At 44.0% G+C, this 24,940-nt stretch overlaps 2 protein-coding genes across 2 annotated transcripts in view; both read left to right on the forward strand.

Annotated features, from left to right (window-relative positions):
- LOC111964411 (A disintegrin and metalloproteinase with thrombospondin motifs 2-like) overlaps positions 1-4,868 on the forward strand; it is a 77,529-nt gene extending 72,661 nt beyond the window's left edge. The window contains 3 exon segments of the mRNA XM_070443752.1: positions 110-239; positions 330-404; positions 2,809-4,868. Coding sequence (XP_070299853.1) covers positions 110-239; positions 330-404; positions 2,809-3,824 — 1,221 coding nt within the window. The 3' untranslated portion in view covers positions 3,825-4,868.
- An 11,683-nt stretch (positions 4,869-16,551) lies between these two features.
- Positions 16,552-19,058, forward strand: LOC111964412 (uncharacterized). The gene is made up of 2 exons (XM_023988311.3): positions 16,552-16,641; positions 17,556-19,058. The coding sequence occupies exon 2, from the start codon at positions 17,558-17,560 to the stop codon at positions 18,449-18,451; it is 894 nt and encodes a 297-aa protein (XP_023844079.1). The 5' UTR covers positions 16,552-16,641; positions 17,556-17,557; the 3' UTR covers positions 18,452-19,058.
- The last annotated feature ends 5,882 nt before the right edge of the window (positions 19,059-24,940 follow it).

Here is a 24,940-nt window from a genome sequence, read left to right on the forward strand (position 1 = left end):
TGTGTGTGTGTGTGTGTGTGTGTGTGTGTGTGTGTGTGTGTGTGTGTGTGTGTGTGTGTGTGTGTGTGTGTGTGTGTGTGTGTGTGTGTGTGTGTTTTATTTTATTTAGTGTTCGGTGACGTGTGGCAACGGGACCCAGGAGCGGCAGGTTCTGTGCAACACTTCTGATAACTCAGTGGGACTCTGCATGGAGTCCAAACCCATCACACTCAGAACCTGCCAGCTAGTCCCCTGCACAGGTGACTGTCCAATCAGAAGGCCTAACTTATTGAACACAAGTACATAACAATTTATTACTGAAACAATATAAATGTTTATTTTGTTCGCAGGTGACGGAAGAAACTTTTKGATCCAGTGGCTGTCGCGGGCCAACCCAGAGTTCCCTGCTCCCAAGATCTCCTCAAGTAAACATCCCCTCTATAGCTCGGAGCTCGGAGTCCGCTGCATGCCTCTGCTCACCTGGGCTCTACCCTTCTCTCTCTGCCTCTCTCTGCAGGGAAGAATGCCCTGATAGTGTCTCTCTCCTCCTCTTCTTCACTTCTCCTCTACACTGGAGGATGGCTCCTGCCTGCCTGTCTGTGGCTTCTCTGCCTGGCTGAGAAAGGGAGACTTCCTGTGCTGTGGTCTCTGTCTCTCTGGCTCTTTCTCTCACACGCACAGCACACACTCTCTCCTTCAGGGGTCTGACTGTACTGTAGGCTGTAGAGCTGTCCTTGAAGTCCTCACAGAAGAGAGAAACGGAAGTTCTATCCCTGGCTTTATTAAGTCCTGGCTGTGAGCCTCTGAGACTATAGTCATGGCCTAGCCTCTGTATACGGAGTTGCTCACTGGCTACGTGTTATTGGGTTTGAACCTGGGAAACTCAAGGGAAGTGAATATGGAGATACGCAGTGGATTTGATAAGAAGAAGCAGGGGATTTGTTTTGGAAGCGACCTTTCTTCCGTGGCTGTTAACACAAAGGTGAAGCTGACTCAGTAACTGGTGTCTGAGGGGCGTTGAGAACGGAGCAGAAGACACATGTCCATTGTTCGCTGTAAAATGGACAATAAAGTTTTATTGTCATACAGTATGCATACACAATTATCAACGTAAATAGTTCCACAGAAATAAGGTGTGAGTTACTATATGCCTCTATTACTGACTGTTACCGTATGTGTATTTTTGTATCCATTCTACCTAAATATTTAAGTGAAACATCTAATGAGCATTAAAAAAATATGGACATTAAAATAAGTAACCAGAGCAGAATGTTTATGCGGAGGTGAGTATGGTTTATTCTCACTTTCACAAAGGAATGTGAATTTTACTCTCAATGCATTTTGTGCAGAAGTCAGAGGACACTAAAATGTGTCCTTATTTATCTAGATATGCTTGTGTGTTTGTGTAGCGTTGTAAGGCGTTAGTTAGTGAAAAAGATGCTCTGATACCTCATGCAGTCATTTTGTCATAAACATCTGGGAAATAGCTTTGCCTTATATTMGGCTGTTGGGAGAAATTAAGACATAATGGCTTTTTTTCTTGTTTATCAGAGTGATAAGGAAKAGGAGAAGCTTCCTGAAGAAGAAAAAAATAACTTGATGTTTACAACAAAATGGATTCACAGCACCTTCATGTACAAAACAGCGATTGTCATTTATTGTAATTGTATCATGATTGTGAGCAATGTAGCTCATTTCTGGCAGCTGTGGGGAAAACAATGTGTCAACAAGATTTAAACTGCGATTTGGGAGTATCTACAATATATACAATTATTTTTGCCTGTATTCAGTAGCATTTATGACTTTTAGTTTCCCAACTTGGTGACAACAATGAATTGTATGCTTTTACCAGCCAACTTGTAGCTAAGGCCTGAACATATGTGTTCCTTACTATATATTGGCTCAAAAGGATTTTTATCAGAGGTACTGGATTAAGAGTTTTTAAGCGTATCATGAGACACTAAATGWGCTGTTCCTTTTACACAAATAGGACATCTTTATTGTTTCACTTGATCACCATTGTGTACAGTATATCAGTTATTGTTCTGTTTTGGCTTACTGATGTTATGTAGTTAATGACCTAAATGTTGACCAAACTGTTAACTGTCTCTACTGAATAGACAGCTTTCACATATATGACAGGGAGAGTGTATTGTATGACTTTGGTTTCTCATTCATTTCAGCAGTACAGTCCAAACCCAACAAATAAAACGGTCAATATATAATTATTCAACTTTATGTCTGACAGATTATACACCTAGAGTGATGAATAGTCTGATGTTGGGTGATGAATAGTCTGATGTTTGTCACATGTGCTCCCTCTCCGGGCCTCTAGGTCACCAGGCTGCTCGTTATGGCGCACACCTGTCACCATCGTTACGCGCACCTGCGCGTCATCCGACTCACCTGGACTCCGTCACTTCCCTGATTACCTTCTCTATATATATCACTCCCTTTGGTTCCTTCCCCAGGCATTATTGTTTCTGTTCCTGTGTCATGTCTATGCATTGTTCATGTTTCTTAGTTTGTGTTATGTTGTTTATTTATTAAAACACTCACTCCCTGATCTTGCTTCCCGACTCTCAGCTCACATCGTTACAATGTCGAGTGATGAATAGTATGATGTTGAGCGACTCTGTCTTACCGTTCATATCTTTGCATCTGATTAAGCATGATCAACAAAGCATCTTGGCCCTTTCTGCTTTCCCTCAGTCACAGTAGACTTAGCTGTGACTTTCTGTTCCTGTCTTTGGGATAGTTTTATGGTTGATTTGTTTATCATAAGAGGTTGGGTTTTGTTTCTGAGATGTGTGTTGCTTTGTGTTTCAGGGCAGTGTAAGGGGGATAGGTCAGCGTTCTGTCGTATGGAGGTGCTGAACAAGTATTGCTCCAACCGTGGGTACAGACAGATGTGCTGCAAGTCCTGCAGCGAGGGAAACTTCACCAGTACGGGCCAGACCTTCACCGGTACGGGCCAGACCTTCACCAGTACGGGCCAGACCTTCACCAGTACGGGCCAGACCTTCACCAGTACGGGCCAGACCTTCACCAGTACGGGCCAGACCTTCACCACTGGGCCCTGGAGGTACACCACACTACCTGCTCCCACCCCCACCAATGGCTCCTGCTCAACAACCCCCACAACAACCCTCACACCCAAACCCTCCACCAAGCTTTATACCACTGACTTTGCTTATGTCGACTACGACGATTATGAGGAGTATGCAACCAAAACCAACGAGGACAACACAGCGAAAAAATATAGTCCTACCACCATCCCTGTATTAACCACCAGACGCCCCAGAAGAACAACCACCCCTTTGGTTACCTCCAGGAGTCCTACATCTCTCCCCACCACCACTGAGGAGACTACAGATCCCAGCACCACCGTCACCACCACTCAACCCACCACAGAACCCACCACAGTCCCCACCAGTCAGGGCCCATCGACTCTCAGAACTACAAATGTCCCCAAATCCACCACGTCCACCACAGCTTGGGTTGATGTTATTGAGAGGAAGTCCTGGACAACCCTAGCTCCATCCACTTCCAGACCTAAAGACAAGAGGTGGAAAACCATTCCAACACAGCGTAGGGTCAGTGTGATACGCATGCCCTCCACCATATCCCCCCACAGGACAGAGGACAAGAGAGAGAACAACTGGCTGGAGGTGCCGTACAGGATCGTTGGTGTAGACAATGATGTCTCTCAAAACCACTTTGTTCCTAGAAGACGGCCTCCATTCCGAGAAATGACACGGAACAAAAGAATACAAGAGCTCCTAGCTGAGAAAAGGAGGCAAGACTTACTCCTCAAACGAGCAAAAAGAGAACCGGGACCTTGATAGTCAGTCGGCCTTTGATTCCCTTAGTCTTTAGCACATCCCAAAGCTATGCTACGGAGATTTTCCTGTTGAACGTTGCATTAGACATTTTACAGACACTCTTATCCAGAGCAATTAGGGTTAAGTGCCTTGCTCAAGGACACATCAACAGATTTTTACCTAGTCGGCCCGGGGATTCAAACCAGCAACCTTTCGGTTACTGGCACAACGCTCTTAACCGCTAGACTACCTGCCACCAATGTGTGACATGATCCTGCAATAATGAAACCACTCATTCCAGTTCAGAGCCTGTCGGTCATGTAAAAATGTATTGGTTATCTTAAAGATGGGAATTTGGCCTGCTTTGGTTTTTTATCCAATGAGGAAAGGGGATAGAAATTAAAGAAAACGTACAAAACCGACACAATTGATAAAATGAATACTAACTCTACAATTAATTTTCTGTAAATCCACTCTCTTGAGCGTTAATTGCACATTTGTACTCGCTGCTTGGTAACAAAGATAAATTGAATAGTTTGTTATGCTATGATGTCAATACATATTGTTTATTTGTTTAGATTGTAAACAATTAATACATTACAAAGACTTATTTAACAGCACTTGAGATAAGGAAGGAAGTTGCTGTTGTCAGTAGCAGGTTCAAAAATGGTTTGTGAATACATTTTTGTATATTTTTTTTTACAAAACTTTTAATACTATAATAGTAATGGTATACACCCTATAGTTGAGACCAGAATCATATCCAAACTGTATAAGGCTAGCTTACACTATCTGTACATTCCACCCTTACAATACCAACACASAGCACATGATGTCCAAGGCAAAATGTAAATATGACTCAAATTTTATTTGTAATATTTATTGAACTGTCTGTTAAATGATGTATGCTTTTCACACGCAGGTGCATGAGGCATGTGCTCATAGGACTAGCAGCCATACAATCACTATGTAGTATTCTAACACATKGGTGAATGGAAACAACAACATAAACTGTTTTCATACCTGATAATCTGATCATTTAATAAAACTGCAATTGAAAAATAATACTGTTGTCCTCCTTTGACTTTTGAACTGTGTTGAGAATGTAAAAAGAAAGTTATATACACATAATGAAGATTCCATTATGAACTAAATGAAATCTATTTTCAGTAATATGTAGGGTAGGCCTGCAACAGCAAACCATCTCTAGCTTCCTCAGTGGTAGTGATGTGCAGTAGAGAACTAGACTGTCTATGATGATGAACAACATGGTGTCCACAGGGTGGCACTAAATGCCTGATGTTCATCTAGTAGTAGATATTTCATGATGTAGGTAATATATTGAATAGGATAATAATAACAATAATAGTAATAATTATAAATATAATAATAATTTATAATAATAAATGTATAATAATGATAAATATAATCATAATTCATATAATAATGATAAATAAAAAATGATAAATATAATAATTATAAATATAATAATGCTAAATATAATAATAGGGAATTCCCAAGTTGCGTAGCGGTCTAAGGTACTGCATCACAGTGCTTGAGGCGTCACTACAGACCAGGGTGCGATCCCAGGCTGTGTCACAGCCGGCCTTGACCGGGAGACCCATAAGGCGGCACACAATTGGCCCAGCATCGTCTGGGTTAGGGGAGGGTTTGGCTGGCTGTGATGTCCTTGTCCCGTCGCGCTCTAGCGACTCCTTGTGGCAGGCTGGGTGCCTGTGGTCGCCAGTTGTATGGGGTTTCCTCCGACACATTGSTGCGGCTGGCTTACGGGTTAAGCGAGCAGTGTGTCAGGAAGCAGTGCGGCTTGGCAGGGTCTTGTTTCGGAGGACACATGGTTCTCAACCTTCGCCTCTCCCGAGTCCGTACAGGAGTTGCAGCGATGGGACATGACTGTAACTACCAATTGGGGAGAAAAAGGGGGTAAAAGTACAAAAGAATCAATATAATTATATAAATAATACATATAACAATAATAATAATATTATTATTATAATTAATATTATAATAATATTACATATAATAATAATAATAATAGTAATAAATATAATACTAATAATAGTAATAAATATAATAATAAAAATACATATAATAATAATAATATAGGCTACACATGGGAAGTTTAAGTTCTTGATTATAGCCTTACTTTCAACAGATGAACATGAACCCCCATGAACCCCTTGTTATTATAATTATTTTGAACTTTGTATTCACTTTTCCCTTTCTGAAGAGAATGTGAAGAATTTGTTTAAAAGTTTTTATATGGGCTATTATGTGTAACTATGTGGATTGTTTTGTGTGGGTTGTTTCAGACTGGACCAGCCATGTGTTTGTGTTGGTTGTTGTTTGTATTGATATTTGTGTTGTTGTTTGTGAGCAAACAGCTGGAGGCAGGGCTTACTCCTATAGAGCACCATTTTTATGGAATGGTCTGCCTACCCATGCGAGAGACGCAGACTCGGTCTCAACCTTTAAGTCTTTATTGAAGACTCATCTCTTCCGTAGGTCCTATGATTGAGTAGGAGTGGGAAGGTAAACGGAGTGGGAAGGTAAACGGAGTGGGAAGGTAAACGGAAAGGCACTGGAGCAACGAACCGCCCTTGCTGTCTCTGCCGGGCCGGTTCCCTTCTCTCCACTGGGATTCTCTGCCTCTAACACTATTACAGGGGCTGAGTCACTGGCTTACTGGTGCTCTTCCATGCCGTCCCTAGGAGGGGTGCGTCACTTGAGTGGGTTGAGTCACTGACGTGATCTTCCTGTCTGGGTTGGCGCCCCCCCTTGGGTTGTGCCGTGGCGGAGATCTTTGTGGGCTATACTCGGCCTTGTCACAGAGTAGTAGGTTGGTGGTTGAAGATATTACTCTAGTGATGTGGGGGCTGTGCTTTGGCAAAGTGGGTGGGGTTATATCCTGCCTGTTTGGCCCTGTCAGGGGGTATCGTCTGATGGGGCCACAGTGTCTCTCGACCCCTCCTGTCTCAGCCTCCAGTATTTATGCTGCAGTAGTTTATGTGTCGGGGGGCTATGGTCAGTCTGTTATATCTGGAGTATTTCTCCTGTCTTATCCGGTGTCCTGTGTGAATTTAAGTATGCTCTCTCTAATTCTCTCTCTCTTTCTTTCTTTCTTTCTTTCTTTCTTTCTTTCTTTCTTTCTTTCTTTCTTTCTTTCTTTCTTTCTTTCTTTCTTTCTTTCTTTCTTTCTCTCTCTTGGAGGACCTGAGCGCTAGGACCATGCCTCAGGACTACCTGGCCTGATGACTCCTTGCTGTCCCCAGTCCACCTGGCCGTGCTGATGCTCCAGTTTCAACTGTTCTGCCTGCGGCTATGGAACCCTGACCTGTTCACCGGACGTGCTACCTGTCCCAGACCTGCTGTTTTCAACTCTCTAGACACAGCAGGAGCGGTAGAGATACTCTGAATGGTCGGCTATGAAAAGCCAACTGACATTTACTCCTGAGGTGCTGACCTGTTGCACCCTCGACATCCACTGTGATTATTATTATTTGACCCTACTGGTCATCTATGAACATTTGAACATCTTGGCCATGTTCTGTTATAATCTCCACCCGGCACAGCCAGAAGAGGACTGGCCACCCCTCATAGCCTAGTTCCTCTCTAGGTTTCTTCCTAGGTACTGGCCTTTCTAGGGAGTTTTTCTTAGCCACCGTGCTTCTACACCTGCATTGCTTGCTGTTTGGGGTTTTAGGCTGGGTTTCTGTAGAGCACTTTGAGATATCAGCTGATGTAAGAAGGGCTTTATAAATAAATTTGATTTAATTTGATTTGTGTAGTTGTTTGTGTTGTTGTTTGCGTTGCTGTTTGTGAGCTGATGTCCAATTAGCTAAGCGTTACAACTGGTTGATGTGTTCATCCTTCTTCTACAAGATGCTGTGCAGGCCAGGGTATTCATCTACCAGACTGTGAAATAGGGACTGAAGGATCACAGTGGCCTGGCCTAGAATTCTATTACGTTCCATCCTCACATTCATTTCATTGTCAATAATGGTTTCCCTTTTTTCTGTGGAAAATTCTTCATTGTTCTTGATGAGTAAAGAAAATGTTTATGGTGTGTCCCAATATGTATCCACAAAACATTATGGAATATAAATAAGTATGATTCATCTGTAGAATCATAACTTGAATAATTCAGTATGTGTTCCCAGTTTGGATAGGGAGCAGTACTGCAACTTTAATGATTTCCGTGCCTTTGCTTCCTCTCCTCAGACGGACTGTTTTGACATGTTTTTAGTACGAACCAATTAATAATTTAACACGRAAATTGATGGTAAATGTTTTTGAACATGTACACTAAAGCAAGGAGACGTTCACAAGTGAATAATGTTCAGGTGTTAAAGCTAGAATCCTTAATTTAAACAATAACAAAGCGTACACCCCGCCTCATGGTTTGCCTTGGAGAAATGTAACTACTCTAAAATTCTTAGGACGAGCTATGGATGCAAGGACTGACCATCCATGATATCAACGTTATAGTTTTAACAGTGTTTTGATGCTTTACAGTGTTCGTTAAAATGTACATTGTTTATTAACATTTGCGTTTGTTTATTAACATCGAGTCTCATAGCAAAGGGTCCAATACTTACAATACCGGTCAATAAGAAGAAGAGACTTGCTTGGGCCAAGAAACATGCAATGGACTTTAGACCGGTGGAAATCTGTCCTTTGGTCTGTTGAGTCCAAATTGGAGATTTTTGGTTCCAACCGCCGTGTCTTTGTGAGACGCAGAGTAGGTGAACAGATTATCTCTGCCTGTGTGGTTCCCACCAAGAAGCATGGAGGAGGAGGTGTGATGGTGTGGGGTGCTTTGCTGGTGACACTGTCTGTAATGTATTTAGAATTCAAGGCACAYTTAACCAGCATGGCTACCACAGCATTCTGCAGCGATACGCCATCCCATCTGGTTTTCGCTTCGTGGGACTATCATTTGTTTTTCAACAGGACAATGACCCAACACACCTCCAGAGTGTGTAAGGGCTATTTGACCAAGAAGGAGAGTGATGGAGTGCTGCATCAGATGACCTGGCCTCCACAATCCCCCTACCTTAACCGAATTGAGATGGTTTGGGATGAGTTGGACCGCAGCTTGAAGGAAAAGCAGCCAACAAGTGTTCAGCATATGTGGGAACTCCTTCGAGACTGTTGCAAACATTCCTCATGAAGTTGGTTGAGAGAATGCCAAGAGTGTGCAAAGCTGTCATCAAGGCAATGGTTGGCTATTTGAAGAATCTCAAATATTAAATATACACTGCTCAAAAAAATAAAGGGAACAGTAAAATAACACATCCTAGATCTGAATGAATGAAATATTCTTATTAAATACTTTTTTCTTTACATAGTTGAATGTGCTGACAACAGAATCACTAAAAAATTATCAATGGAAATCAAATTTATCAACCCATGGAGGTCTGGATTTGGAGTCCACACTCAAATTAAAGTGGAAACCACAACTACAGGCTGATCCAACTTTGATGTAATGTCCTTAAAACAAGTCAAAATGAGGCTCAGTAGTGTGTGTGGCCTCCACGTGCCTGTATGACCTCCCTTACAACGCCTGGGCATGCTCCTGATGAGGTGGGGATGGTCTCCTGAGGATCTCCTCCCAGACCTGGACTAAAGCATCCGCCAACTCCTGGAACTCTGTGGTGCAACGTGGGTTGGTGGATGGAGCGAGACATGATGTCCCAGATGTGCTCATTGGATTCAGGTCTGGGGAACGGGCGGGCCAGTCCATAGCATCAATGCCTTCCTCTTGCAGGAACTGCTGACACATCCAGCACAATGAGGTCTAGCATTGTCTTGCATTAGGAGGAACCCAGGGCCATCTGCACACAGCATATGGTCTCACAAGGGGTCTGAGGATCTCATCTCGGTACCTAATGGCAGTCAGGCTACCTCTGGCGAGCTCATGGAGGGCTGTGCGGCCCCCCAAAAGAATGCCACCCACACCATGACTGACCCACCGCCAAACCGGTCATGCTGGAGGATGTTGCAGGCAGCAGAACGTTCTCCACGGCGTCTCCAGACTCTGTCACGTCTGTCACATGTGCTCAGTGTGAACCTGCTTTCATCTGTGAGAGGCACAGGACACCAGTGGCGAATTTGCCAATGGTTGGTGTTCTCTGGCAAATGCCAAACGTCCTGCACAGTGTTGGGCCTGTAGCACAACCCCACCTGTGGACGTCGGGCCCTCATACCCCTGCATGAAGGCCACATTTGTGGCCTGCTGGAGGTCATTTTGCAGGGCTCTGGCAGTGCTCCTCCTGCTCCTCCTTGCACAAAATCGGAGGTAGCGGTCCTGCTGCTGTGTTGTTTGCCCTCCTACGGCCCCCCTCCACGTCTCCTGATGTACTGGCCTGTCCTCTGGTAGCGCCTCCATGCTCTGGACACTACGCTGACAGACACAGGCAAACATTTCTTGCCACAGCTCGCATTTGATGTGCCATCCTGGATGAGCTGCACTACCTGAGCCACTTGTGTGGGTTGTAGACGCCGTCTCATGCTACCACTAGAGTGAAAGACCGTCAGCATTCAAAAGTGACCAAAACTCAGCCAGAAGCATAGGAACTGAGAAGTGGGTTCTGTGGTCACCAACCTGCAAAAACCACTCCTTTATTGGGGTGGTCTTGCTAATTGCCTATAATTTCCACCTGTTGTCTATTCCATTTGAACACAGCATGTGAAATTTATTTGTCAATCAGTGTTGCTTCCTAAGTGGACAGTTTGATTTCACAGAAGTGTGATTGACTTGGAGTTACATTGTGTTGTTTAAGTGTTCCCTTATTTTTTTGAGCAGTGTATTTTGATTTGTTTAACACTTTCTTGGTTACTACAGGATTCCATATGTGTTTATTTCATAGTTTTGTGTCTTCACTATTATTCTACAATGTAGAAAATAGTAAAAAAATTAAGAAAAACCCTTGAATGAGTAGGTGTTTTTGACCGATGGTGTATGTAAACAAGGTATTTATGTTTTAGATTTTTTTAGACATTTGCAAACATTAAAAAAAATCTGTTTTCACTTTGCCATTTGGGTGTTTTTGTGTAGATTGATGAGAAAATAATAATTTAATCAATTGTAGAATAAGGCTGTAACCTAACAAATTGTTGTAAAAAGTAAAGGGGTCTGAATACTTTCCTAATGCGGCTGTATGAACAAGATGGTAGTCCAAGATGGTCGTCAATGCAGAAGAGCTAATATATAATTGTGACTTGGCTGATGAGAGGATAACATTTGAAAAACTACACTAGCTAACTGACAATGTTACTTCTGAGACATTTTCATGAATTGACAAGGCCAACAACAAGGATCTAAACAAGATTTATTGTTTTCTATATACAGTATCGTGAAGTGCTGTGGAACTGCAAAGTAAGCCCTTAAGCATATAGTATTATCTAATTATGTATAGTGTTTTGATGGAATTTTGTTGTGTTTGTTTGGTGGAAAGCAAATCAAATCAAATCATCAAATTTTTATTAGTCACTACAACATGGTTAGCAGATGTTAATGCGAGTGTAGCGAAATGCTTGTGCTTCTAGTTCCGACAATGCAAGTAATAACAACAAGTATCTAACCTAACAAATTCCACAACTACTACTTATACACACAAGTGTAAAGGGATAAAGATATGTACATAAAGATATATGAATGAGTGATGGTACAGAACGGCATAGGCAAGATGCAGTAGATGGTATAGAGTACGGTATATACTATGAGATGAGTACTGAAGGGTATGTAAACATAAAGTGGCATAGTTTAAAGTGGCTAGTGGTACATGTATTACATAAAGATGGCAAGATGCAGTAGATGATATAGAGTACAGTATATACATTACATATGAGATGGGGTAATGTTAGGGTATGTAAACCCATTTAATTAAGTGGGCATTGTTTAAAGTGGCTAGTGGTGACATTTTTACATAATTTCCATCAATTCCCATTTTTAAAAGTGGCTGGAGTTGATCAGTATGTTGGCCCGCGCCGCTAAAATGTTAGTGGTGGCTGTTTAACAGTCTGATTGGCCTCTGAGATAGAAGCTGTTTTTCAGTCTCTCGTCCCTGCTTGATGCACCTGTATGACCTCCGTCGCTCTGGATGATAGCAGGGGTGAACAGGCAGTGGCTTGGGTGGTTGTTGTCCTTGAGATCTTTATGGCCTTCCTGTGACATCGGGTGGTGTAGGGTCCTGGAGGGCAGGTAGTTGTGCCCCCGTGATATGCGTTCTGTAGACCTCACCTACGTCTCTGGAGAGCCTTACGGTTGGGGCGGAGCAGTTGCCGTACCAGGCGGTGATACAGCCCGACAGGATGCTCTCGATTGTGCATCTGTAGAAGTTTGTGAGTGCTTTTGGTGAAAGCCGAATTTCTTCAGCCTCCTGAGGTGAAGAGGCGCTGCTCGCGCCTTCTTCACAACGCTGTCTGTGTGGGTGGAACCAATTCAGTTTGTCCGTGATGTGTACACCGAGGAACTTAAAACTTTCCACCTCTCCACTACTGACCGTCGATGTGGATAGGGGGGTGCTCCCTCTGGCTGTTTCCTGAAGTCCACAATCATCTCCTTTGTTTTGTTGACGTTGAGGTGTGAGGTTATTTTCCTGACACCACACTCCGAGGGCCCTCAACTCCTCCCTGTAGGCCGTCTCGTCGTTGTTGGAATCAAGCCTACCATGTAGCTGGATCCACATCGCAACGCCTGATGATTGAGGTTTTGAGGCGTGCATGGCCACAGCAGTCGTCGGTGAACGGCGAGTACGAGGGAGAGCGGCCTCAGAACGCACCATGTTGTGGGGCCGCCAGGTTGTAGGATCAGCGGGGTGGAGTGTTTGTACCTACCCTCACCACCATGGGGGCGGGCCCGTACAGGAAGTACAGGACCCAGTTGCACCGGGCGGGGTCCGCAGACCTCGACAGGGTCGTCCTGGAGCTTGAATGACGAGTTTTGGAGGGTACTTATGTGGTGTCTAAACATTGCTGAGCTGTGAGAGCGATGAACCGCATTCTCCACATAGGTATTGGACCTCTTGTCAGATGGTGTATGGGCAGTGTGCAGGTGTGGGGTGCGATTGCGATCCCGTCTGTAGGACCTATTGGGTGGTGAAGCAAATATTGGAGTGGGATCTAGGTGTCCGGTAGGGTGGGAGGTGATATGGTCCTTGACTAGTCTCTCAAGCACTTCATGGAAACGGAGTGAGTGTAGGGCGGGGGTAGTACGTTTAGCTCAGTACCGTTAGCTTTCTTGGGAACAGGAACAATGGTGCCCTCTTGAAGCATGTGGGAACAGCAGACTGGGATAAGGATTGATTGAATAGTTGTCCCGTGAAACACACCAGCCAGCTGGTCTGCGCATGCCTCTGAGGACGCGGCTGGGGAATGCCGTCTGGGCTGCAGCCTTGCGAGGGTTAACACGTTTAAATGTTTTTACTCACCCTCGGCTGCAGTGAAGGAGAGCCGCAGGTTTTGGTAGGCGGGCCGTGTCAGTGGCACTGTATTGTCCTCAAAGCGGGCAAAAAAGTTATTTAGCCTGTCTCTGGGAGCAAGACATCCTGGTCCGCGACGGGGCTGGTTTTCTTTTTGTAATCCGTGAATTGACTGTAGACCCCTGCCACATACCTCTTGTGTCTGAGCTGTTGAATTGCGACTCTATTTTGTCTCTGTACTGGGACTTAGCCTGTTTGATTGCCTTTGCGGAGAGAATAGCTACACTGTTTGTATTCGGTCATGTTTCCGGTCACCTTGCCCGAGGTTAAAAGCCAGTGGTTCGCGCTTTCAGTTTCACGCGAATGCTGCCGTCAATCCACGGTTTCTGGTTTGGGAATGTTTTAAATCGTTGCTGTGGTACGACATCGTCAATGCACTTCCTAATGAACTCGCCTCACCGAATCAGCATATTCGTCAATGTTGTAGTTGGACGCAATGCGGAACATATTCCAATCCGCGTGATCGAAGCAGTCTTGAAGCGTGGAATCAGATTGGTCGGACCAGCGTTGAACAGACCTGAGCGCGGGAGCTTGTTTGTTTTAGTTTCTGTTTGTAGGCTGGATCAACAAATGGAGGTCGTGGTCAGCTTTTCCGAAAGGAGGCGGGGGAGGGCCTTATATGCGTCGCGGAAGTTAGTATATACAATGATCCAGGGTTTACCCAGCCCTGGTAGCACAATCGATATGCTGAATAGAATTTTAGGGAGTTTGTTTTAGATTAGCCTTGTTAAATCCCCAGCTACGATGAATGCAGCCTCAGGGTGTGTGGTTTCCAGTTTACAAAGAGTCAGATAAAGTTCGTTCAGGGCCATCGATGTGTCTGCTTGGGGGGGAATATATACGGCTGTGATTATGATCGAAGAGAATTCCCTTGGTAGATAATGCGGTCGACATTTGATTGTGAGGAGTTCTAGATCAGGTGAACAGAATGACTTGAGTTCCTGTGTGTTGTTATGTGATCACACCACGTCTCGTTAATCATAAGGCATACCCCCCCGCCCTCTTCTTACCAGAAAGATGTATGTTTCTGTCGGCGCGATGCGTGAAGAAAACAGCTGGCTGCACCGACTCCGTTAGCGTTTCTTGAGTTAGCCATGTTTCCGTGAAGCAGAGCACGTTGCAATCCCTGATGTCTCTCTGGAATGTTACCCGTGCTCGGATTTCATCAACCTTATTGTCAAGAGACTGGACATTGGCGAGTAGTATGCTAGGGAGTGGAGCGCGATGTGCCCGTCTCCGAAGCCTGACCAGGAGACCGCTAACGTTTGCCCCTTTTACGGCTCGCATAGGGTCGCCGGCTGGGATCAGATCATTGTATTGGGTGGAAGGCAAAACACTGGATCCGTTTCGGGAAAGTCATATTCCTGGTAGGAACGATGGTGAGTTGACGTTAATCGTATGTTCAGTAGTTCCTCCGGACTGTATGTAATGAAACCTAAGATTACCTGGGGTACCGATGTAAGAAATAACACATAAAAAAAACAAAATACTGCATATTTTCCAAGGAACGCGAAGCGAGGCGGCCATCTCGGTCGGCGCCGGAAGTCTAATGACATCCAGCAGGTGTTATTTAATCTTAATCTTCAGCCCTATGCTGTCTGTCTACAAGTCTAAAATACTTGAATTCATGTTTCACTGAGTCTCACTGCTATATTTATTTTGCCTGTTACATTCCCTTTGAGGGATGTTTGGTAAACCTTTACTTGGATAGTCCCACGTAGATGTTTTAGTAGATGTTCAGTAGATGTTCAATAGATGGTCAGTAGATGTTCAGTAGATGTTCAGTAGATGGTTCAGTAGATGGTTCAGTAGATGTTCAGTAGATGTTCAGTAGATGGTTCAGTAGATGGTTCGGTAACTGTTCAATAGATGTTCAGTAGATGTTCAATAGATGTTCAGTAGATGTTCAGTACATGTTCAGTAGATGGTTCAGTACATGTTCGGTAGATGTTCAGTAGATGGTTCGGTAGATGGTTGAGCAGATGGTTCAGTACATGTTCGGTTGATGGTTCGGTAACTGTTCAATAGATGTTCAGTAGATGTTCAGTAAATGCTCAGTAGATGTTCAATAATGGTTCTGTTATGGCATCTTTATCATAAGGAAACTATGGCAACTATGCGTGCTAAGGGAGGTGTTCTTCTGATTTGACTTAATGTAAACACTTATGTGGAATAATAACATTTCACAACTGTGGCTCAGTTGGTAGAGCATGGTGCTTTCAAAGCCAGGGTTATGGGTTTGATACCCATGGGGGACCCGTATGAAAATGTATGAAGTTGCTCTGGATCAGAGCATCTGCTAAATGACTGTAATGTTGTTCCTAGATGGAGTAGAGGAACAGTAGAATAGGGATGAGCCATATTGCATCTCTGCCCTGTGTTGAATCCTAGGGCCCATTAACCTCTCCTCCTCACAATATCTCTCCTCTCCTCTTTATGATATCTCTCCTCCTCTCCTCCTAACAATATCTCTTCTCCTCACGATATCTCTCCACCTCACGATATCTCTCCTCCTCATGATATCTCTCCTCCTCTCCTCCTAACAATATCTCTCCTCCTCACGATATCTCTCCTCCTCATGATATCTCTCCTCCTCTCCTCCTAACAATATCTATTCTCCTCACGATATCTCTCCTCCTCATGATATCTCTCCTCCTCACGATATGTCTCCTCCTCAGCCTCCTCTCATTCTCTCCTCCTCAAGATATCTCTCCTCCTCTCTAAATACAGCCTCTTTCCTCCTCTTCCTCCCTTGCCTAACCTCCTCCTCTTCTTCTCTCTATTCCTCTCCCCCCACTCCTTGTTTCTCCTACACTCTGTACATCCATAAAATCAATTTTGCACATGATTATGCTCAGCCACAGAATGGGATGGAGGTGCTATTTTTAGCCGGCTAAGGGAGGAGAGGGAAAGCAGGGAAGCGAGAGAGAAAAGGGGGTGGGGACAAGTCATTATTTTCGTGCTGTAGCTGTAGCTGGGAGAGAGATTGGAGATCACCAGTTGGTTGGAGGCAGCTTGGCTAGAGGCAGCTTGGTTGGAGATCACCAGTTGGTTGGAGGCAGCTTGACTAGAGGTAGCTTGGTTGGAGATCACCAGTTGGTTGGAGGCAGCTTGGCTAGGGCATTTTGGTTGGAGATCACCAGTTGGTTGGAGGCAGCTTGACTAGAGGCAGCGTGGTTGGAGATCACCAGTTGGTTGGAGGCAGCTTGGCTAGAGGCAGCTTGGTTGGAGATCACCAGTTGGTTGGAGGCAGCTTGGCTAGAGGCGGAGAGAGGGGTGAGAGCAGGCAACGGAGACGAGCAAACGACACCACCTGAAAGACAGATAAGACACAGGTAAGAAGCTCTGCTATATTCTACATAGAACAGGCAAAGCCAGACCCCTGGACTGATAGCTATACACATCGATGGTACGTGCCCTGAGGAAATGAAATGGTTATATCAGAGCATGCATGGCCAAGCAATAACTACACTGGCATCTTCTGTTAAAATAGACACACTGATGCTCTATGGATTTTTGTTATATAGATTCATATGTTTAAAATGTAATTAATTCAAGTATGTGGGATGTGTAAAGCAGATGTACGTCATTGGAGAGGAGGTTATGTAATAGGGATTTGGTTTGTTATGCACTCAGTCTCCTGCCTAATGTAGGTTAGTAACACTGGCTGGCTGTTCATTTCCCAGTCTGTCTTCTTGACCACTGTTCCTGAGACATAATGAGTTGTTCCTGAGACAACATTAGGAGGATAGGGAGGGAGGGGCATAATGGGTCCTAAAATGGAGAGCTGTGTCATGTTGGAAAGGTGGTAGTGTAAGCCCACCCAAAGTTCATTTTAGAATTTTTGTTCTTACATATTTATTTGTGTGTGGGAATATATTTTTGTTGTTAGGTGGGTGGATTATGTRTGCGTSTGTATGTGTGTGCCCACTTTGCTCTGCTATTGCATTGTAATATGAGCACACCCTGAGATGTGGTGAGGGAGAGGTTACCATGGAGACAGGCTCAGCACATCTTCCTGTAAACGATTGCACATACGCACTTTCAAAACGCATGTTACACTTTGCCTGTATTTTCATTTTGCCTCTATTCAATTAACTAGATGATAATTGATCATTCATGCCATAATTATCATGGTATTGTTTACATTTTACCAAATCCAAGCTTTACAAAAACAAAATATCTCAATCATTCCGAGGCTCTTCCCAGAGACTGACCTGACCAGCCTCTCTCTCCCTCCTGTTCCCAGGCATGCGTCCCCGCTCCAGACTCCTGGCTAAGAGGGGCCTACCCACCATCAGGGAGGGATATGAGGAGCTGGTCCAGGACATGAACCAGGCCAACAGCCTCCACCTCCCTCCCCATGGCCAGGTCCACTCCTCTCTGTCTACCCAGGACTACTTCCTGTCCATCTGTCAGCTCGCACGCCCAACCTTCCCCCTGGCCCAACCTGACTGTGACATCCTCACTGTGGGCTCGATGGCCTCTCTGAGGCCCTGCCTGAGGCTGCACAGACTGAGGGACCCTGTGCCACTCTGTCAGCCTCTGATTTCCAATGTCAGCCACCACACACAGTTAGAGCAGGAGGAGAGTCAGAGTGAGTGTAGTGGCCCAGAGAGAGTGGTGAATGTCAGCTCAGGTCAGACCTCCAGTAGGGTTCTCCCCAGTGTCTCGGACCCCCTAGAGTTCATCTACGGTCATGGGGAGGCACTCCTCTTAGCTGCCTGTCGCGCCCCTGATTCACAGGGCTGTAAGGGTGAGGGGAGAGAGAGTGTGACCCAGCGTCGATCACAACCCCCACTACGYGCCGACAGTTTCCCACGCATGTGTTCCACGCCTCTGACACAGCACAAAGGCAGCTGCCCTGAGCTCTGCCTGATGGACCCCTCTGACCAAGAGAAGCCAAACCCTGACCCTGCTCCACCACAGACATCTTCATCAGACCAGCAGAAACCTGATGCCTCCAGCTCACTCTCCTGGAGGTTCCAGAACGACTCAGACAGGGCCCCTGCTGGTGTGAGGGGGAAGTGCACTCGCTACATGGACAAACACACAATGGTATCAGACTGGATCGCTGACTGTCGCTCGGCCTGGAGAGAAGCCAGAGTCAGGGTGTGCATGCTTCCTGCCATAGCAGAGATGTAGACACGTAGCTCAGGTACAACCCTGTAAAGCCCTGCTGAGTATTGTACATAATTGATCCTTGATGTACTATACGTCCCACTTGATTGGTATGTTTGGACAATGCAGGCCCATATTGCAACATCTTCTCCTCAATGAGTTTTCATACCTGACTTTTTTTTTTTTACAGTTTGTAGTTTAAGACATATTGTAAACTAGCGTATGCCTCACAAAATATCACAGTCGGTGGAAAGTTGATCATGCCTATGGAAGACATCAGCGTTAGGGTAGCCTCTGGAATCCAGGCTTCTTACAGTAGTTGAACGAGACAGGATTTTGGAAGACTAGTATTTGGGTGAATAAAGATATGTGGAAAATATGCTTACATTTTCTAAGAGGATTATGTACAAAGACCAACAATGAAAAAACATGACGGATCCTAATCTTTCCGGTGTAGCGAGTGAGTGATTCCATAACTATCGCACTCCGTTCTTTGCTAATGATAACTCTGGTCAAATCCCGTTGGCAGCTAAAACAGGAAAACCATTCTACTTCTAGAGTTTCATAACAAGTGAAATGGTACAGTGTTAGAATCAGAGCTGAAGAAAATGTGATCCTATAGCTAGTTCAGGCTCCCTGTATTATATTTAAACTCAGATTATTCCCAGTGGTTCTGAAAATGTTTCTTGTGATTTCCTCTCACCTGTATGATATATGAGTTATGCAATGACAAAGTAGGTGTGTGCAAAACTGATCMGTCTATTTCAATCTTCCACTTAATAAAGCCATGATGAAATAGTACAGATATGTTCAATCATATCATGTAATTCCCACTGAGTGAAACAGCATGTGAGATTGTTGTATTTGACTTTTTGATTGTGTGTTCTAATGGTCCTCAAAATATATCAATTGAAAGACAATATTATCATTGACTTGTAAATGGTTGAGAGTGCAGTCATGCTCCCGAGTGGCGCAGCGGTCTAAGGCACTGTATTGCAGTGCTAGAGGTGTCACTACAGACCCCGGTTTGTTTCCAGGTTATGTCACAACCGGCCCATGATCAGGAGTCCCATAGGACGGCGCACAATTGGCCCAGCATTGTTCGGGTTAGGGGATGGTTTGGCCAGGGGTGGTAGGCTGTCATTGTAAATAAGAATTTGTTTGTAACTGACTTGCCTGGTTAAAAAACATTATTTGATCATGTATAGTATGGCTTTTGTACCTCTTTCCATTGTTGACCAGTAATCTAATAAATTATGTGTTTCACCCTGCCTGTGATTGTCAGTCAATATGCTCCAAAACATAGACCTTTGCACTTCTCTTAAATAATTCTCAATCTTTTCTTTAAATAAATTGAAATTGAAAAAAAAACTTTTGGGCTCCACACGTTGTTATTGAATTGTAGACATTGCAAAAAAATGCTTTGGGGGGGAAACCTTAAGTTTACAATGTTAATTAAGAACATGAAAACAAATGGCAAGGACAAAATGATTGGCACCAAGGAGCTAATACTTGATTAAACAGTCTTTGGCGAAGATTAACTTGCTGCACCTTTCTACTGCCAATTTGGCCCACTCTTCAGCTGCAAACTGTTACATTTCTTCAGTGTTGAGTGGGGTCTTCCACTAACTGCTGTTTTCAGATCTTGCCATAGGTTTATGATTCAGATCTGGACTCATCGCTGGTTGTTGTCCTGCTGGAAGACACACAAACTTCAACACAGACCCATATGTTGGTCTCCAAAACACCTTGATAATCTGCTGATTTCATAATGTCTTGCACACCTTTAAGGCCCCCAGTACCAGAGGCAGCAAAGCAACCCCACAGCATTATCAAACCTCCCCCATGTTTGATTGTAGGGAGGGTGCTTTGTTGGATGCTTGGATGCAACAAAGGATGCTTTGTTGCGAAATAGGAAGCCAATTCTAGATTTAAATTTAACTTTGGATTGGAGATGTTTGATGTGAGTCTGGAAGGAGAGTTTACAGTCTAACCAGACACCTAGGTATTTGTAGTTGTCCACATATTCTAAGTCAGAACCGTCCAGAGTAGTGATGCTGGACGGGCGGGCAGGTGCAGGCAGCGATTGGTTGAATAGCATGCATTTAGTTTTACTTGTATTTAAGAGCAGTTGGAGGCCACGGAAGGAAAGTCGTATGGCATTGAAGCTCGTCTGGAGAAGGGCCAGAAGTATACAGAATGGTGTCGTCTGAGTAGAGGTGGATCAGAGACTCACCAGCAGCAAGAACGACATCATTGATGTATACAGAGAGTCGACCCAAGAATTGAACCCTGTGGCACCCCCATAGAGACTGCCAGAGGCCCGGACAACAGGCCCTCCGATTTGACACACTGAACTCTATCAGAGAAGTAGTTGGTGAACCAGGCCAGGCAATCATTTGAGAAACCAAGGCTATTGAGTCTGCCGATGAGGATGTGGTGATTGACAGAGTCTAAAGCCTTGGCCAGGTCAAAGGATACGGCTGCACAGTATTGTCTTTTGTCGATGGCGATTATGATATCGTTTAAGACCTTGAGCGTGGCTGAGGTGCACGCATGACCAGCTTGGAAACCAGATTGCATAGCGGAGAAAGTACGGTGGGATTCAAAATGGTCGGTGATCTGTTTGTTAACTTGGCTTTCGAAGACCTTAGAAAGGCAGGGTAGGATAGATATAGGTCTGTAACAGTTTGGGTCTAGAGTGTCTCCCCCTTTGAAGAGGGGGATGACCGCGGCAGCTTTCCAATCTTTGGGGATCTCAGATGATACGAAAGAGAGGTTGAACAGGCTAGTAATAGGGGTTGCAACAATTGCGGCGGATAATTTTAGAAAGAAAAGGTCCAGATTGTCTAGCCCAGCTGATTTGTAGGGGTCCAGATTTTGCAGCTCTTTCAGAACATCAGCTATCTGGATTTGGGTGAAGGAGAAATGGGGGAGGTTTGGGCAAGTTGCTGTGGGGGATGCAGAGCTGTTGACCGGGATAGGGGTAGCCAGGTGGAAACCAAGCCCAGCCTTAGAAAAATGCTTATTTAAATTCTCGATAATCGTAGATTTATCGATGGTGACAGTGTTTCCTAGCCTCAGTGCAGGGGGCAGCTGGGAGGAGATGCTCTTATTCTCCATGGACTTTACAGTGTCCCAGAACTTTTTGGAGTTTGTGCTACAGGATGTACATTTCTGTTTGAAAAAGCTAGCCTTAGCTTTCCTAACTGCCTGTGTATATTGGTTCCCAACTTCCCTGAAAAGTTGCATATCGCGGGAGCTATTCGATGCTAATGCAGTACGCCACAGGATGTTTTTGTGTTGGTCAAGGGCAGTCAGGTCTGGAATGAACCAAGAGCTATATTTGTTCCTGGTTCAATTTTTTTTTTAATGGGTCATGCTTATTTAAGATGGCGAGGAAAGCACTTTTAAAGAATAACCAGGCATCCTCTACTGACGGAATGAGGTCAATATCTTACCAGGATACCCGGGCCAGGTCGATTAGAAAGGCCTGCTCGCTGAAGTGTTTTAGGGAGCGTTTGACTGTGATGAGGGGTGGTCGTTTGACCGCGGACCCATTACGGATGCTGTCAATGAGGCTGAGATGGCTGAGATCCTGGTTGAAGACAGCAGAGGTGTTTTTAGAGGACAGGTTAGTCAGGATGATATCTATGAAGGGGCCCGAGTTTATGGATTTGGGGTTGTACCTGGTAGGTTCCATGATAATTTGGGTGGGATTGAGGGCATCACTAAGACCTGAATTTGAATGCAGCGTGTTCCGATTCCTCCTTCTCTTTCTGTCCAGCAGGGTCAACCAAAAACACTTGGCCTGATTGTAGGATGGCCGAGGTGTTAAGCATGTCCCAGTTTAGGTCACCTAACATTACAAACTCTGAAGATAAATGGGGGGACAATTAATTCACATATGGTGTCCAGGGCGCAGCTGGGGGCTGAGGGGGGTCTGTAACAAGTGGCAACAGTGAGGGACTTATTTCTGGAAAGGTGGATAATTAAAAGTAGAAGCTCGAACTGTTTGGGCACAGACCTGGATAGCATGACAGAACTCTGCAGGCTGTATCTGCAGTAGATTTCAACTCCACCCCCTTTGCAGTTCTGTCTTGGTGGAAAATGTATACACATACATAAAGGCATTTTTCAGCTATGATTTTACCACTCAGAATCCAGAATGGATATGACAATGGGGCCAGCACAGGATGTAATACACCCTTACAACAATCTACTTTTTGTTCTTCTTGACTTGTTATCTGGTAAACTGCTACTATGTGTCAAGAAAAGAGCCCCAAATAGGGGTTAGTGTACTCCAGTAAAAAAGGGCTGGTTTAGTTAAAAACTATTGCCCTGTGTCCCCGTTCATAGGGGCATGAGAGACTAGTCAGTGGTAGAATTGAGTTGGCACTTTATTGGCCCAAACACCCATAGACCCACAAGGTTGAGGTTACTCATGGACAGTAATTAGTAATATTTTGTTTGTTTGTTGCATTGATGCATTGTGTCTTTAAACTGTCCAAGAATAGGATCCAAAGTGTTAGGAAATATTTGTTCCCATAATTACAAAGGAGGATGTCTCTCCTCATACCTCTGGCACTTTAGTCAGACTGCCAGACTGTGCACCACAGAGCCAATCAGGAGAGAATACATACAGGTCAACGGTGCCAACTGGAAGTCAAGGGGTGTGTCTGTGCCTTTTGGATTACTCTCTCTTTACAGAGAACCCCTGTGGTTCAAGTCTGCTCTGCGCATGTCTGAAAGTGACAGAGCCAGCAGCCAAGAGAGTTTTTCACAGTATGTCATAAAAAAATATTACACTTATGAATGTATGTAAAATGCTAATATGTATTAGATCCAGTACAATGGAATAACTAAGACCTGAATTTGAATGCAGCGTGTTCTGATTCCTCCTTCTCTTTTTGTCCAGCAGGGTCAACCAAAAACACTTGGCCTGATGGTTCATGCAGATACTGGTGAAGCAATATAGAAAAGTATTGATCCCTTAAATGATTTTACTATTAAATGACCCATATCACAACCCTCATACCTCTTCACAAAAATGTACCTAAATCAATTTTGGAAAAAGGATTTTACTCACAAAAGACATAGGAATTTATTTTCCCAGTTAGAAATAGTAGGCCATGCATCAAATAACTATTTTCATCAGAAAAACAAACCCTCAAATGCACTATTGCATTTTGTAAGTTGTCTGCAGGTGGCTTGTTGTGAATGCACTCAAATATCAAGTCATTATCAGGTTATGTAAACTGCGTTCTGATTCTCAACGTAGAAGGATTTGTCTTAATGTACAGTATATGAAGGTTATGCTATAAAAAGGATTATTTCACGTTATCAAGCTCACTGTGACTGACAAATCACTGCCTATTACTGTGATTAAAAAGAGCATATGAAACACTGTTTTTCATGAGGCCGACATGTGCGCCTTCCTTTAAGCACCTCTGTTCCATCACCTCTCCTGTCCTTCATCCATACCACATACAGCCATTTGTGGATCTTTTCAGTGTCCATGTGAAAGATAGTTATTGCGAGGATGGAACATTTGTTGACTTAAAAGTTTTTTTTTAAACACCCATGTAAAATGAAGTTCTGCAAAGCTTACAGATTTAAATCTAATAGCATGAGATGAATGTAGACAAACATCAGAGTGTGCAATATGAAGGTATAGTCAGTGGACTTTCTGAACCTTGTTTGAAGTCACCAGGTCACATGACCAAGGAGCTATTGAAATTCTACATTTTTWTWAAAWRAATGKAAACMCMKGWGAGATAAAAATGGACAAACTAAAGGGTGTGCAATATAGAAGGGTAGTCAGTGGACATACTGGGCCTTGTTTGAAGTCATTAGGTCWCATGACCAAGGAGCTATTGAAATTCTACATTTTGAAAATTCATGTAAAACCATGTGAGATAAAAATGGACAAACTAAAGGGTGTGCAATGTGTAGGCCCACTGAGTGGACATTCTGAACCTTGTTTGAAGTCACCAGATCACATGACCAAGGAGCTATTGAAATTCTACATTTTGAAAAAAAATATATAGATATTGTGAGATGAGAATTGACAAACTAAAGGGTGTGCGATATAGAAGAGTAGTCAGTGGACATTCTGAACCTTGTTTGAAGTAAGTATGTCACATGACCAAGGAGCCATTGAAATTTGAATATAAAAAAGTTTGTACTTTGTTCACGCTCCCTAACTAATTCAACTAGGAATACAGAACGCTGCTCACATTTCCACATGTTTATTAGCTTTGGAAAGCAAATTAATGTCTAAATCGTGAAAATAAGACCCGTGCAATGTTGTGCGCAATTTTTCCAACATCATGACACTTATTTGGAGTCTGTGGCTCAAGTGGTTTGAAAGCTATTGAGGTTTGAAAGCGCGAATATCCGTCGAATATCGAACTTGAAACTATCTACCTCGGTGAGATTTATAGCATGGTAAATAACAGATTAGAAAATCCTAGAATTAAACAGGGACGTTATTTATATATAAAAATAAAA

Source organism: Salvelinus sp. IW2-2015, linkage group LG5 (genome assembly GCF_002910315.2).
Source record: "Salvelinus sp. IW2-2015 linkage group LG5, ASM291031v2, whole genome shotgun sequence".
NCBI classification, from domain to species: domain Eukaryota; kingdom Metazoa; phylum Chordata; class Actinopteri; order Salmoniformes; family Salmonidae; genus Salvelinus; species Salvelinus sp. IW2-2015.